Genomic DNA, 17,316 nt, shown 5'->3' with positions numbered 1-17,316 from the left:
AAAACACTATTCTTGCCTTCTTTCAATCTATGTATGTTGTTTATGCTTTCTTACCTTCATCATAGGTGCATGTTGTGGCTCTTTCTCTTCATATATGTTGTGTTAACTGGTTTTCTGAGTGTGACTGTGGGAATCCTTCTCCCCTCTTGGCATTCAGTGGATTCTAACTTTCATCTATGCATTGGGGTTACTCATACAACTGAAAGTTGTGCATCTTCAGGGTGTTTCAGTTAATTACTTGTGTCATTTCGGTAGGGAGAGAAACAATCTCTTCTTGGTGCATCACCTCCTTTCATTTTAAGCAATTCTCTCTTCCTTTTCCTCTGCAAGTTGTTAGGATAGGCTTAGGAATTAGTTTTTAAGTGTTGAGTTGGTTCAACACCTGCACCTGGATTGAGAAGGAAGCCGGCCTTCTCCGGAGATTCAACCCCCTTGCACAAGGTCCCACATTTCGGGGTTGTTTCAATGTTTCACAAGGTTGCTGAGTTGATAGCTCAGCAAGTGTGCAAGCTTTTATGATAACATATACCTTATAGGGAGAATGCTTGATCCTCCTAAGGTCTAACTTATCTACCATCTCTACTGCAACAATGGTATCCGTACTACCACTATCAATAATCAATCTACAACATTTACCTTTGGACTTACACTTGGTTTTGAATAAGGCTCTCCTTTGAATGGGTTCTTGGTTTTCTTTTTGGGGCTTCAATAATACTCTCTTCAATAATAATGACTCTCCTAATTCTGGCTCCTCTTTATGGGGAACAGGTGAACCCACACTTTCTTGATCAGCATGGACAATTTGATTGCTCCTTTCAAACTTCATATGCCCTCCTTGAGAAGGCTCAGCACATTCCCAACTCTTGTGCCCAATTTGGTTGCACTCGAAACATTTTCTAGTGAATCCTCTTCCTCTACCTTGTGAACCTCCTCATCCATAGGATCTTCCACCTTTATTTTGATAGCCTCCTCTATCATTGTTGGCTGTCCCACTACTACTTCCAACCTCTTCACCTTGATGGTGTTGTTGTCCTCTACTATATTGTCGTCCCCTTCCTCTAAAACCTCTTCCTCTCTTCTTCTCTTGCTGACTTTGTTTTCGCTGCAATTTCTCGTCTGCTTTTAAGGCAAGTTGATAAGCCTCTTCAAGGCTTCTAGGGGACACAAGACTTAGTTCATCTTGCAAACTATACTTCAGGCCATTCTTGGGCTTTTTTCTCCATATCTTCCTGACTATGGCCAGACCAAATCACCAACTTATAAAATTCTTCAGTGTAGTCTTTGACTGACATGTCCTGCTTCAAATTCTACAATCTTTTGAAAAGGTTTGCTTGATAGTCTCCAGGAAGGAACTTGGCCTTCAGTTTTGTAACCATTCAATTCCACAAACTAATCTTCTCTTTATTATTCCTTTTTCTCCCAGATTGGACAATTCCCACCACATAGTAGCGTGGCCTTTCAATCTGGTGCAAGCAAACTTAACTCTCCTTTCCTCTACCACTCCCTCATACTCGAAATGCTTATCTAAGTCATTGATCCAATCAATCAAATCTTAACCATTGGGGCTTCCCGAATATGTAGGGACCTCTATCTTGGGTTTGGAACCCACATTCAATATTGTCCTCAATAGTCTCTCCTCAAACCTTTCAGGTTCTTCATGTGCTTCCTCATTCCCTTCCTGTTCTTGCTCTTCCTCTTCGTTTTCACTCACATCATCTTCAGGGGTTCATCTTCTTTGTGCCCTTTCTATGTTATCCATTCGAGCCATCAAATGCTGCAACATTTCTTGAATTCTTTCACCAGGATCTCTTATGCCTCTTCCTCGGGCTCCACCTCTGCCCATTCTCCTTGGAGGCATTCTGTCTGCACAACTCAAGCCCAATCTCTTTAGGCTCTGATACCACTATGATGGCAACAACCTTGCTGATCAAACCGAGACAGGAACATAACTAATTCTTAGACAAGAAACACTTCCTTTAAAGAGATTCAACACTAAAGATATCAACATATACAAGTGATTCAGACATTGCTTAATCTACCATTGCGTTCAGAAATGCACCCTCATGAGTGTTAGCATCAGGACAGCAGAACAATAGTTTGAGGCCAACAGCAATCAATGTTCAAAACTATTTAAATGTTGACAATGTCACAATTACAAAAACATGTTAATTCCACAGTCTTTACACAGAAACTCAACCTCCACAGAAGTCGATTTATCTTATGTTGCAGACACAAGACTACATTTAGATTTCTATCGCTTGAACATCCACAAGGCGATCCTTCAATTCCATCAGTCGAGCGCTGCCAGATTTCCCTTGGTCAGGTTCTATCCTTTGACCCCTTCTTTTTCCTTTCACAACCGACCCCTGATTCATCGGCCAAGTGCTTCAAATAGGCAGAAGGTGGTTGGTTAACGACCACCCCCATGGCCTTGGCAACCAACTACCACCGTGGGCAATTGAAATTGTTGGTTACTACTCGGTCGCAACTTCTAGTCACTTCAGGTCTTCCTGTCTCAGTTGTGACAGGAACAAAAACAAACACAACTGAACCCAAAACTGAAAGGAAAATAAAACACAGAGAAAGAAAACAAGAACGCAAGGGGATGCCCCTGCACCACTTAGGAACAACCTTGCTTGTCAAAATGAGATGTAACCATATTTCCTTATAGACATCTCCACCTATTATGCAATACACTGCCTTTGTGGAAGAGTGAACAACAATGATTTGCTTTTTGCTTCCTCATGAGATGGAAATACACCCCAAAAGGAAAACGAAGCATAAAGTAGACTTCTTGTCGTTCATAGAACTTTCATAGTTCGCATTTGTGTATTTTTGCAAAGAAAAATTCGTTGTTTTTTTAATTCTAGGCCATATTTTGCTGTACCATGGATGTATATCAAAACATGCTTTGTTGCTTTCCAACAGGTAACTGTAGATTCCTACATAAACTCAAGAGAGATAGCTAACAACATAGTTGATATTGGAACTTGTGTAGATTAGGTAAATGAGACTCCCAATCAATAGTAGCATTCAATTGAGGTGATGGATCATTGTGGGAAAGTTGCAATCTTGTCTCCATGGGGTTTGACATAGGCTTGCAATCTTCCATCTTGAATTTCTCAAACAATGTCTTGGCATATTTCATTGGAGAGATAAAAATCTGTTCTTCTATTGCAATACATTAGGTCGAAGACAATAATGCAGCAGATCGAGATTTGTCATATCAATTGATTGTTTGAGATCATTCTTTGTTGTTGCAATCATCTGTGGAAAACTCCCTGTGATGATCAAATTGTTGACATATACAATCAAAATCACATATTTTCCCCATTGCTCTTTGGGTTAGAGATTAAGGTCTTATAGATTCTTGGTGAATCCATGTTGAAGGAGATGCTCATCGATCTTGATGTACCTAAGTGTGGGAGCTTGCATTAGATCATAAAAGGATTTCACGAGCCTACACACGTTTTGCTACTGGCTAGGTGTAGTACACACCTTAGGTTGAGTCATGTAGACCTCTTCTTTGAGATTTTCGTTAAGAAAGACACTCTTGACATCCATTTGATGAACTTTCCAACCAGATTGTATTGCCATTGTGTTGTGACCATTTCACACATCACCCCATTAGAACGGGGACCCCCTCTTTTTTGCTTTTGTTTTACCTGTTCTTCTCTCTGCTTTTAGGGTTTTGATTAAGTGAGTGAGTCGTCTGGACTAGGGTTAAGCCTTAGGGTTTCCTTTTGATGTTTTCAAGCCGAAGTCCAGTCCAATTTTGAAAGATTATTGAGCATCCTCGCGTAGATTGCAATTTTGAAATAGGATGAGCCTGCCAGGAGGTCAAGTATGTCTCAGGTTGAGTCCAGTCAAGATTTTGAGGGCAAATTCAAGTTAGGTGTAAGTGATGGCATTTTGATGATTAAATTATGCATTTTGTCTGGGTGAATTTTGACCAAATTTTGGAAGTAAGGTAACCAATTCCTGGCCTTTGAGACGACCTAGCCCTGCATGATGAAGTGATCTGAAGACCTAGATTTTGATATTTTAACTCCAAAAGGGCAAAATCGCTCCTGTCCCTCTCCCAGGGACCAGGGCGAAAATGATATTTTGTGCATTTTGGTTATTGACTTGTTTTATTTGCTTTTTGCAGGGTCGCCAGGAGAGACAATCGAGCGTGAATTGAAGATTTTGAAGATTTTGAAGACTCAAAATGACAAGTTTTTAAGGTTTAAAGCCAAATCGCTCCTGTCCCTTGCTGAAGGACCAGGGCGAAATGGCTCATCTAGATCATTTTGGGCCTCATTTGATCGAACTGAAACATCAAGGACGCGACGAAGGATGAAATGAGCATAAAGGAGTACCCAGACTTGGTCGTTGGCAATGAAAGATTGAAGATTTGACCTTTAAGACAAAAATCGCTCCCGTCCCTCACTGAAGGACCGGAGCTTGATTTCCAAATTTGCACTGTCCTTGCAAGACCAGGACAATTTTATGATTGGAAGAGATCAAGAAGGACATGTTTTGTCCATTGAATATAATTTGAGCGACCAACTAGCAAGGAAATATGCTAAGATGACAAAAATCGCTCCTGTCCCTCACTGAAGGACCGGAGCTTGAATTCCAAGTTCGCCTTATCCTTGCAAGATTTGAATGATTTCGCGATTTGAGAAGAACAAGGAAAGTGTGTTTTATCCGTTGAATATAACTTGAATGGACCACAATGGAGAAAATCGATCCAAATTGGCTAAGGCGCTCCTGTCCCTCTCTCAGGGACCAAGGCGATTTTAAAGGAAGCTCCTGTCCCTCTCCCAGGGACCAGAGCGATTTTCTCAAAAGACAAGTTTTTAGCAAGGGTGAAGCAAGTTTTACATTTGAGATGAGTAAAGGAAGGCATAATAGCTCCATTGAAGATAATTTCGAAAGTTTGCAAAACACAAGTGGAGCCTATTTTGGCCAAGGCGCTCCTGTCCCTCACCCAGGGACCAGGGCGAAAAATGCATTATCAAGTTTCCCCTCACCCAGGGACCAGGGCGAAAAATGCATTATCAAGTTTCCCTTCCAACTGTGGTCGAATCCAGGCCAAGGCACAATATGAAGATGATATTTGAAAAGCTTCAAGGGAAAATGAAGTTGCAAAGACCACAAGAACTTGATGGAATTGGCTAAGGCGCTCCTGTCCCTCACCCAGGGACCAGAGCAAAATCTTCAAATTTGCCTTATTGCCTAACATTTTGGAGTGCTACTTTCGTTTGCAGGACTCGAGATGGATTAAGGAACAACATTTTACGCCTTGAGGATGATTTGATATTGATATGATTAAGGATTTGTGCCATGGATTAAAGATCGCTCCTGTCCTTCACTGGAGGACCAGGGCGATTTCTATAGAATCAGTCATTTCCTTCCAAAACCACGTCAAGGTGAAGTCTTGCAAGGTCCAAAATGTCTTTAGGAAGACGATGAACAAGGAGTTAACGTCAAAAGTCGACAATTTTAAGCTCAAAAGCAAAAATCGCTCCTGTCCTTCACTGAAGGACCAGGGCGAATATCCTTGGAAGAGCTCATTTGATATTGAAGAAACAAGTTTGGCACGCATAAAGCAAACAAAGAAGATCATCGATTGCCTTGCAACATGAATTGGCGATTGGAAAAGACGAGAACCAAGGCTAAATGTGAAAATCGCTCCTGTCCCTCTCTCAGGGACCAAGGCGAAAATGTTCCAAGGTTTGCCCCTTCCAAAGATCACATGAATCAAACCCAAGATTCCAAGCGAAAATGCCATTTCAAACATCGAGGATGAAGTTTCAAAAAAAAAAAGAATGAAAGATGGAAGACTAAAATGAAGGGGCGCTCCTGTCCCTCTCCCAGGGACCAGAGCGATGTTAATAGACATCCCTTATTCCTCCCATGTTTAGGCGCCAACATTTTTTTGAATTGCATTAAATGCTAAAATTCGATAAAACTTGAAATATTTAATTAAAATGGCATTTAAAAATAGCGCATGGACATTTAATAATAAATTTAAGCCTTTAAAAAATCGAAATTATTAATTACAAAGGCATTTAAATTTAATTATTATTAAATTAAATTTAAAAATGGAGCGCTTGGGGATACTATTTTAATGTTTTTACAAAAGTCGGCCTCTCCTGTTATTTAAATTTTGTTTATTTTTTTGTTTATTTTCCAAGTCGGCCTATGGGGATTGCAATGCATGAGCGCCTATATAAGGGAGGTATGTTATAGCGTTTTAATCCATCATTCAATCATTGTTTAAATGCGATTTGGAGAAGCAATAGAAGGAGCGAAATCTCATCCAAGGAGAAGTGCGAATTTTGTTGGACGTGGGGCGAATTCTCCCTCAAAGCGTTGAAGACCCCAAGGGTGGGGAAGTTGATGAAGGAGGCGCATTTGCTAGAGGACTTCGATCTTCATTTTGCCTAGCGAATTTCCTAATTTTGCCTTTTTTTTAGAGTTAGTTCTCAAGAGAGGTATGGCAAGATCTCCCTTGTCCAAATTTTGAATTTTGAATCGTCCTAGCCTTAATCTTGAATTTTGAATTTTGAATCTTGAATTCCAAATTGCATCGTTATATTTAGGAAATGATAATTCAAAGATTTATCATGAAGTTTCCTAAATTCAAACTTTAATCTAGTCTATATTTCTACATTGTAAAATCTATCACTCATTATGAAATGTGGTGTAGGTGTCACGATGGCGACCCCAAAGACAGGAGCATCCACCAGTCGTCCAGCCCTTATGAAGGAAGATTAGAAGAATGAAGAATTGGAGACCAAGATCGTGTCGAAGTGGAGCAACATTGGAGATACCAACTTGGGAAACTTTAGTGTGAAGAAGTTTCGAGAGGTCCCTTACATTGGCAAGCCATCACCTGTCGCAAGGAGAATAATTGAAAGTGGCATTATTAAGGCGGCCGGCTTCCCTCCAGCAATCCAGTGCCATGAGTTGATGATCGAGTGTGCTCGCCATTATGACCCACAATCCAGATCGATCGTGTCCAAAGAAGGAAACACTTTGGCTTACCTTTCAGAGGAGGCTATAAGTGAGGCTCTCCATCTTCCGGAGCATAGAGATATGATTTACAAAAGCTTAGAAGGAGCCAGGTCCATGTACGAAGATGATCCAGACACTTGCTTGAGCATCATCAACAAGAATTGGTTACTCAAGAGTCGTCCTCGCCTGAGCAAGATTCCAAACACACCACATAGGATCGACTTCCAGGAGGAGTATAGAGATTTGATAACATTGCTCAACCGAGTCTCAGGAGCTCCTCAAGCCTTCTATTTTGAGAAGTGGATGTTCTACTTCATCCAAGTGATAGTTCAAGGAAAAGGAACAATTCATTGGGCTAGAATGATTAGCCATTGCTTGGACGTGCAGTTAAGAAGACTGAAGGCTACCAAGTCCTTCCACATGAGTTCATACATCATATATGCCTTGATCAGGAGTTTTGAATAGGCAGGGCTACCTCACAGAGGAGTGATTGGAAGAGGGCCCGGGGAAGTCAGAGTTTGTGATTCCTATGTTCATTTGCATCATCCACCAGGAGGTGACTACAAGTTAGTCAATGATACCTTCACAATGAACATCACCAGGACATTGCAAGGCGGGATTCACAATCAGCTATCTCAAGACGCACAAGAGTTTGTAAAGAGGTATGGTGCATGGTTCATCCAATTTCAGAAATTTACTTATATTAGAGTTCATGGATGTCCTTCACCTCCCTACATGTTGCCGAGATATCCGACGGACAGAATAGTGTTACTTGAGGTGACTAGACAATTGGCAGCTTATGCAAAGGCATTCAGACACCGGCATGGAAATGGAATTCCTGTGCCGATCATACTAGGAAATTCAGTTGAGGTATGTCCTAATGTTCCAGCCATGGATGATGCAGAAAGGGAGTTGGCCTTATATTCATTTTCGTTCTTCGCCTTGAGAGAGAGTTTTGATCCTTATGGGTATATAGAGGAGACAGTCGGTAGAAAATACAAACATGAATCTCAGGTAGAAGATTTTTGGATGAATCTCTCAGATGATTTTGAAGTAAAGAGAAAGATGCATTCCAGATTGCCTTTGGATTTCATCAGGAAATGCAAAATTTACAGAGTGGCCGATCAAGCTCAGGACAGTGGCAGACATCTCCAATCATCTTATGACCGAGAAAACAAAGCAGTGAGGATAGATTGGAACGAGCCTGAGATTTTGGATCTAGATGCTTTGATGGCTCCAGTTTTGTCTTGTACTCGCAGATGGGTTGATGTGCAGCATCAAAAGTTGAGAGAACAGAACGTACAAATGACTTTCACTTTGGAGGAAAGGCCAGGGGAAGGAGGAACCAGTGTAAGTGAAGGTAATCCTCATCCCAGAAACACAAGTGAAGGTAACCTCCGAACCAGTGCAAGTGAAGGTAATCCCCATCCGAGAGGCTCGAAGAGGAAAGAGAGACCTGAGAAAAGAGAATCCTCCAAGAAGAAGCAAGAAGCCAATCGAGATCGTTCATCCGACACATCTTCTCGACAAGAGAAGAGGACACTTGAAATGGAGGAATCTATGGAATCAATGGTACAGAACGATAAATATGAAGAAGGACAGGCACCTCAACGTTCATCAAGTCGATCTCTCCAGGTCAATGAGCTACATGAAGACAAGGATGATGACGAAGTGACATCTCCCCTCCGAGAAGAAGAGACATTGCCTAAAGAGATACAAGTTAGGGAGACGAGGTCATCCATTCCAGATTGGTTGAAGGAGAGACTAACAAGGGTGATTGTGATTGAGGACGAAGATAATGTGATTGATTTAGAAAGCCTTGTTGGAAATTCTCAGGAAGTGATAGAAAAGAAGAAAGCCCCTAAGATGTCTAAGATGATCAGAGATGAGACAGGATCCAGGAAATTGCAGATAGCTACACCAGCAGTAGACAAATATGAAGGTGAAATCCTCGCAGAGGAATATGATGTAGAAACATTTGAGCTTGGTCCACTCACGACTGAGCAAACATTGGATGAGGCAACCGATTCGTTTGAAGCGCTAAAAGACAAGCTTAGGGAAGAAATGGAGAAAAATAGAAAGCTTGAGAGAGAGGTCGGTGCATGGAGAGGCTACTTTAGCCATCTCAATCAGCCTTTGGGGCGTCAGGATCCAGCAATATCTCCTGTGCAGGCACTTCCCATTGAATCAGTTGGTGAAGCAAAGAGAGTCAAGAGTTTGGTCCAGCTTATGAGCTCTTGGATTGACAAATCCCATACAGTTGCTGTTGAATTCGCAACAAGGATGATGCAGACCATCCACCGAGCTATCCAGGTTCTTGAGATCATCCACAACCTAATGATAACTGTAGCCGCCTTTGCCCATACTAGAGATGTTATCATTCCTGTCCTGCAAGTAATCAGACAAACGTCAAGGAAGATCCTAGCACAAGAGAAGATAATGGATGGAGGACCCCATAGTTTACTCCAATGGTCAACTTTACTCCAGATGAAGGAAGTTCTTTTTGAGGACATCAGTAACAAATGCAATCAAGTTGAGGAGATTATCCATCCGATCCAGGACAAGGTGTTTGAAGTGTTGTGTACTATTCTTGGCAGGAGGATCGAGGTTGAGACAGATGTGGATCTTCAAGAATTAGAAGAAAGAGTCAAGGTCATCTTTTGCAAAGATGAGAATGTTATTACAGATGAGCAACGGGATCAGATGTTTGCCACCATGCTCCTAATTGAGAAGAACAAAGAACTCGAGCCTGGATGGGATGCAGCTCTTCTCAAGGCTTTCGATCAAGTCATCCACTTGGAAGAACGAATGAGGAATCTTCCCGAGATTCCAATTGCTGAGATCGAAGGAATCGTGTCTAGATTCATTGCATATACTAAGAAAGAGCACTGGAAAGGGAATAAGATTCTAGAAGAGAGGTTGTTATAGATGACATGGCACCTTAATTATCATTGGTCTATGTTTCCTAGGTTTTTGTGCCAAATTAAATATTTGGCTATGCATTTAATATTGTTCAATAAAAGGGGAACTTTTGTAATAAAACCCTAATTAGGGTTTAGGTGTCAGAATCTCAGCCGTTGATCTTCTTTTGATCTGGGCTGTTCATTGTAATTGAGGATGCTATAAATACCCTCACTCATTTTCATTTTGTAAATTAGAAAGAGAGAGCAATAAGAAATAGTTAGAAGTTTAGAGCTTTTGAGAGAAGAAAGTATTTGTAGCAAGATTGAGCTTTGAAGAAGGAATTTCAAGCAATTGTTGTCTATTTTGGCTTTGAGATCAATAAAATATTGAAGTTATGGTGTTTTATTGCAATTCTTGTGGCTATCTTCATGGTTGTTTGTTTTCTTGAATCATTCTCAATCGAAGTAGTATTTAAGTTTGAAGGACTAAGTGTTGGGCTTGATCTTTGGTGAGATTCACGTTCCAAACCACTAGCTTCTTACTGATTGTAGGAACGCCTTGTGTGGTCAACTGGAGAGATTTGAATTACTTAAACCTTCAATCGTCATTAAGATTTGGATATGTGCCTTTGTGGTAGTGTCTATGATCCTTGACGAATTGAAAGATCATTTGTTACCTTAGAAGATCGCATCAATTTCAGTTGAGTTGTTATTTCATGGCAATATTGAAGTTGGTAGAATCTTGCCAAGTCTAAGCCTACATTAAGTCATTCTTAGGATTAGATTAGAATTTATCCCTTGTAAACTCTACCTTTTGATCTTTTTGAGAACTTGTTAGTTTAGAGAAATCTTGTTCCTGCAATTCGGATACGTAAGGCCCCTTGATGAAACAGCAATCACAATGACCACTGGTGCTTATCCACACGTAGAGACCCTACATAAAAGAACATTGGAGTCACCCTGATTGATCCTTTTTTGCGACATCTTCAGCAATCAGAGGCTTTATTCAAGAGAGGATAAGGTACCCTTGGGTATTTTATTCTGTGTATGATTGTGTACAAAATACACGTCAACACATTGCCAAAAAGAATTAGATAGTCTTGATCTTTGTTGCGGTGGCAAATGTTAAATCATAGTCAATATCTTCCTTTTGAGCACAACCCTTAGCCACAATTCAGACTTTGTACTTGTTGACGCTATTGTCTACTTGTTATTTGATTTTGAAAACCCATTTATGTCCAATAGCTTCTTCTTTGGTGGAAGATCAAACAAGTTCCCATGTGTTGTTCCTTAGTAATGCTTGACATTTTGCATCCATGGCATCTTTCCAAGGTGGTGACTAAAGAGCTTGCTATATTGTTTTTAGTTATAACTCTAAATAATTGTGCACATTAGAGCCAAATTGACTTCCTTAAAAGACTTTTGTGAGTCTTCAGCCTAATGTTAGACATATCTGCAATTCTATCTACCTTTGCATCCTTCATTGCGGTATAATACCACTTGGTGTAATATCTCCGATTAGGGATGTTGAATATTTCAATTTGATTTCACTCCATGGGTGATGCAGTCAAGGTTAGAGGGTCCAGAATGGACTATCCAACCTTGCAGCCAAACAAATACCAAAACACAACACACAATTGAATGCAGGATGAAACAGCAACTTTATTGATGAAAATAGATCGACAACATGCCCGCAAGCCTTCACATGTTCCTTACATTCAGCCCGTTGGCCCCACATGCAAGCTCATAGGCTGCCATGGGCTTATTACAATGAAAACGGTGAAATAGAAGTCTTTTGGATCACCCTTCCCCTATCTACTACTCCCTAGCTACACTCCCCAACTCTGCTGCTGCTCTCCCATGCCTCATAATGTGTTTAAATACTGATTCCAATCACTGGGAATGATTTGCACAAAGGCTTGCGTGCTACTGGAATTGGGTCCGGTCTGGGTTCTTTCGGGACGCCCCTGCGTCAACAGGATACAAATGATTAGATCTTATTTCAAATTAGGTCCATCCTAAAAGATAAAAAGATTAACAGAATATGTAGAAATGAATTGTAAACCCTTGCAAATGAACACCAATGTGCAATAATTGTTTATTCCTCTTATTACACCTGAAGATCACACTTATAATCAATTTAGCTGCCAGAACAATAACAGAAATATTATTATCAGAAGTATAACAAATTCACAGCAAAGGGAGTGCTGCAAAAGCCAACACAGAATTACAATCCCTAGGCGCTAAGAGAGAGCCATCTAACTCAGAAAAACAGGTGTGGACAGGAGCCACCCGAAAGGAAAACCAATGAAGCTTAAATGCAATCCGTGAGTGGAATTGCTTAATGCTGGATAGGGATTTTTGTCCACTAACAGGTTGTGGGGATCAAGGAGTTTTTGTTCTCCAATATCCAATGACAAACAAATAATATTATAAAAAACAGGATGATGTTGCTCAACTTTGACTTAGGTTTAAATAGGCAATTGAGCACTTACTTTCCCTCTAAAGTACAAATTGAAATCTCTTTTTTTTTTTCTCTTCAAGGAGCTCTGCACATGCATGCTTGGACAACATGTAAGGAATAAAGCTTGATTACAGGATGCCGAAAGGACCTATAATTTGGGTGCACATACGATAGGACACACCAAATTGTTTCTAAGTCATTTCCCTAATTTATTTTCCCAAGCCCATGAAAATGGAAAATATGCTTGAGGAACATCCACTAATCTTATGGAAAAAGGGGATATGAGACTTAGGGATCTTTTTTGTGCACACAAGATGGGAATTGAGATGGAGGTAGAAGTGAAAACTGATCTACATTGGAAACAAAACCTCTTCTTGTGCTTCTTCATCGAGTTCCTCATCTGTTAGTTCAATAATTCTTGGTATTTGAGCATTGACAAGTGATGGTGAAGAAGAGGTGCTGTATCCTTTTTCCTCATCAAAAATATCCTTGTTGATGTACTTCTTTGTCATTGTATCCATAAGCTGATATTCCTACAACTATAAACTGTACCCAAGAAAAATACAATTCGAGGATTTGCCATCCAACTTTGACCTTTGCACCTTGGGAACATGCATGAAAGCCATAAACTACAACATTCGAGATTTGAAATGGAGGGCTTTTTCTCAGTCATGCTTCTTCAGGTGTTATATTTTGAATCACTTTGGTGGGCACTTAATTCAACAATTACATAACTGTATGAATTGCGTCAGCTCAGAAAGCAGGAAACAAATCAACATCCTTTAACATACATCACACCATTTCCACAATAGTATAATTATGCCTTTCTGCAACACCATTTTGTTAAGGCAATTAGGCAATGGCCAACTATCTTTTGATCCCATGTTCTTGTAGGTAGTGTGAAAACTCCTTACTAGTAAATTTTTTCCCTCAATCTGAGGGTGGGGCTCTGAGAGAGTGACTGGAAGACCTTTATGCAAGGACTCAAAATGCTTTGAATTTCTCAAAAGCTTGATCTTTGTGAGTCAAACAATAGATCCACATTTTCTGGACTGTCATCTAGACAAAGTAGAAAATGCTAGGCATTATTATGAGTGGGTGTCATAGTTTCTCATAGATTAGTGTGCACCAACTCCAAGGGACTAGAGGCTCGTGTTTTTACAGCAAAGAGAAGAGCCTAATGCTGCTTCTCAGCAAAACAATTGGCGAAAAGAATGTTTGTTATCTACATGGAGGAAAGTCCTCACACCATATCTCTTTTTTTCAATGCAAGAAGATTGCCATAATTGTAACGGACAAATATAAATTTACTATGTAAAAGAGTAGTGGATGAACTAATCTGGAATGTAGGGGCCTTGTCTTCATGAATGATATCAACAATTTGAAACATTTTTCCAATTCCTGAAGCACAAGCAACAACTTCACCATTACAAGTCTTGTCTCAAATGAGAGAAAGTTTCTCATCATTATGATGGTTAAATTCAACCTTGGAGTTGTGCTCTAGCAATTTCAACCGATTCTCATGTTTTTCTACTTGATCTGAACTCAAAGTATCCAAACCAATTATAGTATAATATGTTATAAGAAGACAAGTGATGATAAGAACCCATCTATCTACCAATTGCTCAGCTTGCTAAATTGTTTCTTGACTTGGAAGGTGAATTTCATTTGGAAAGCCAGCGTAGACTCCAATGTCACAAGAGCTTGTTCAAGAGTGGACATGGAGCTAACATCACATTGTGCGTTATGCTGTGTTTGTCCAAGTTTCCAAGAGAGGAACGTGGGGACATGGGGACAAGGTTTGAGGGTGCCAATTTTTTTCCCAGATTTTTTGGATGGCTATTAAAAAAACTTTAAAAAATTACAAACAGTCAAAATCTTAAAATGTAAATACATGTGCTGCATTTGCGATGACAAATCCTCCCCCTTTTAAGTTTCTTTTTGTTAAGTTTTATACTTTCAGATTAATATAAAACTCAGAAATCAGAATTTAGTTTCTAACTAGATTGTTTGCTGTAAAATTTAAAGATTTCTAGATTTAGGCATAACATAGAAATGAACAAACTAAGAACAAAACACAATTACCCTGGGAAAACCTCCTAGGAGGAAAAACCCAGCCAGAAAAGATCCTCAGATCTGATTATGGATTATATTCAATATTCTGATGACAACACTATCTCAAGTACTTGAAGAGGTCTGAGATGTTCACTCTTAGGGCTGATGAAATCTTCAAACAAGTCTGCACTTTCATAAACATTAGGTCTGCCCCTTTAGCACACCAACCAGCAATCAGGTCCGTACTCTTGTTTGCACTAGATCTGCACTTTTAGTGCATCTTAAGTCTGCACTTTTGCTTGAAACAGGTCTGCAACCTTAGCGCCTTGAATCTAGAGCAATTCACACTCCTTTATGATGGTATTGCACTTGATGTTAGCACCTTCAATGGCAGATATGATTAGCATATATTCCTTCTTCAATCTTCCAGATTTCGCATTAAGCAGATATACAATTCGCATGAAATGATTTGTAAGTGAATGAGAGTAATTTGAATGCTTCAAAAGGTCCTTTACTTATATGCCACCTTAACCTTATTTGAGTCGGCTTAATTTTATATTGGCGCCAATTTCCTTTTAGCTTTTCCACGCTAGATGAATGTAAATAGGGTCGGCCCTATTGAGGAAGGAGCACATGTTTCCTTTTAATGTGTAGGGTGAACAAGGGGCCCAGCCTTACATTGGATTCCAATGTTGCCTTAATGGCAATTGGAATCCGATAATATATTTTTCTTCCTAGTTAAAAATCAACACTTTTAGCATTTTTTCCCTTAAAAACTACCTTTTAAAATTTTTATGCAGCTGATGGAACAGGTTTTCTGGTCCTGTAAAAAGGGGGCCTCCCCTCCAAATTTCCCAGACCTTGGGACATTTGGGATGTTGGGATGTCACCTGAATCCCCGGGGATGTTCCCGTGCATCACACTGGTGTAATGTAATGTTACACAATGGTATGCAAGCTACAAAATTCACTCATGAACAGCTGGATTTTAGTGTCGCCAAGTACTGATCTGGTAGTGCTTGATGAGCTCACTCAAATGGTGTGCTTATGCAATGTACCTCAATCTTGTGTGACGTTGTGTAGCACAACAGTTGAATGTTGCTTAAGGTGTGAATTCAGCTATGACAGATGCAAAGATGCCTTGGGGAGGTGTGAACCCAACTTTAAGCACTTGTCTTAGCTCATTATCCCTTTCTTGAAACACAATGCTCCTTGATGCGTGGATGGCCAATTGCTGAAATTGAACTTGGAGTTGCAAACAACTGTACCACTTTGCTTCATTTGCATATTGCCCATTTTAGCAACTTAGAACAACCATTGATGACCATGTCAAGTGTGAGTGGATGTAACATTGATGGGTTCATCTTATTTTTTTTGGACTGAAATGTGCATGATCCAAATTTGATGGATGTTGGATTGTGGAACTCTTGAGCAAAGGGGTTGTGTTTGATTGAGAAGCTTATTATTGAAATACTGGACACATGCCAACTATGGAGGTGGGTTTTCAATGACTGCATTCTAACTAATAGGACACATTCTGGTTTACAGACCATATACCAGTGGTTTGAGCTTGTGGTGAAGACCTTGAAATATCTCTTGTATCTGCAACCAAACTCTGTCATCAATCGAAAAAGTCTTGGAAGTTGGATAAGAATCATGGCATTCCTTGTACTTATATTGTTGGACTTAAAATCTGTTGAACTTGGTCATGCAATTGTTGGATTTACTAGAGAGACTTCTTCGCTTTGTCCGATTTCTTGGCTTGAATATTAATTTCTATAACTATGGGGATGCAGAAAGCAATGTTAAGAGGTACAAAGATTGGAAGTCATGACATGTTTGGAACCCACAATGCCCTGTACAGTCATCAATCAGCCCTATTGTAGGCATGTTAAATATATTATATTATCCCATGTCTGATAATGAGCATTGTTGTAGATTCACAGCAATTGAACAATTGTGTAATTTTTGGTTTAAATTTGCCCATTAGTTTTAGTATGATATGATGTTGACCTACCCAACCATGTGTTCTAATGTTTCCCACAAAGCTTGCCATAAGTGATTAACAAACCTTGGATCTCAATTAGATACATACATTGGAGAGGATAACCCTAAAGTGTACCCAAACATGTTAAAAGAAGAGTTTGGTTATTTTAGGTGTGCTAATTGTCTTCTTGCTTGCAGCCATGATCGCCATTTTTAAGAAATGATCAACAAGGGCAAAATAGAGTTAGGCTGATTTGTTTTCATTGGCAATCTAGGTAAGAAATCCAAGCTGATAGATTTGCATATCATCTGGTCAGAACTGGAAGAGGTGTATATAAGTCTGATATTTTCCTTGGTTTATTTTAGGTGTTGTCATTGCTTTATGGATCGAACAATTATGTAAAGCTCCTTGTAGGTAGGGAACCTTTGTACTATATTACTAAATGTTTTTGAATGATCAACCCTTGGTTTAAACTTAGTGTATGTTTTTGGGACATTTTTAGATACATTGTACCAATGCATGTCTATGACTCTCTAGAGTAAAAAAATGCAATTGATGGCATGGTTTATTGTGTTGGGTAGGCGGTACCTTATATTCGCTGCCTAGGGGAGTCATGGTCAATGACAAAGGAACGTGCATATTTTGAGGCTTCTATTCTGAAAGAGCATGGTCAATTGTGCCCAAAACATGTCCCAGAAGTGTATCATTTTGATTCTACAATGGCCATAATTGCTATGCGCTATGTGGAGCCTCCACACATCATTCTGCGCAAAGGCCTGATCGCTGGCACCGAGTACCCATATTTGGCAGAGCATATATCAGATTATATTTCCAAAACTCTTTTCCACACCTCTCTTCTGTATCTTTCTACTACAGAGCACAAGGCTGCAGGTAAATTAT

At 39.8% G+C, this 17,316-nt stretch overlaps 1 protein-coding gene across 1 annotated transcript in view; it reads left to right on the top strand.

Moving 5' to 3' along the window:
• LOC131064425 (methylthioribose kinase) overlaps positions 1 to 17,316 on the top strand; it is a 36,073-nt gene that overhangs the window by 15,942 nt on the left and 2,815 nt on the right. Inside the window, exon 2 of the mRNA XM_057998565.1 lies at positions 16,998 to 17,307. Within this exon, the coding sequence (XP_057854548.1) occupies positions 16,998 to 17,307 (310 nt within the window). The remainder of the gene's footprint in view (positions 1 to 16,997; positions 17,308 to 17,316) is intronic.

This window comes from Cryptomeria japonica, chromosome 5, assembly GCF_030272615.1.
Source record: "Cryptomeria japonica chromosome 5, Sugi_1.0, whole genome shotgun sequence".
Classification (NCBI taxonomy): Eukaryota; Viridiplantae; Streptophyta; class Pinopsida; order Cupressales; family Cupressaceae; genus Cryptomeria; species Cryptomeria japonica.
The sequence above is the reverse complement of the archived record's forward strand: the minus strand, read 5'-3'. Positions and strand labels throughout refer to the sequence as shown.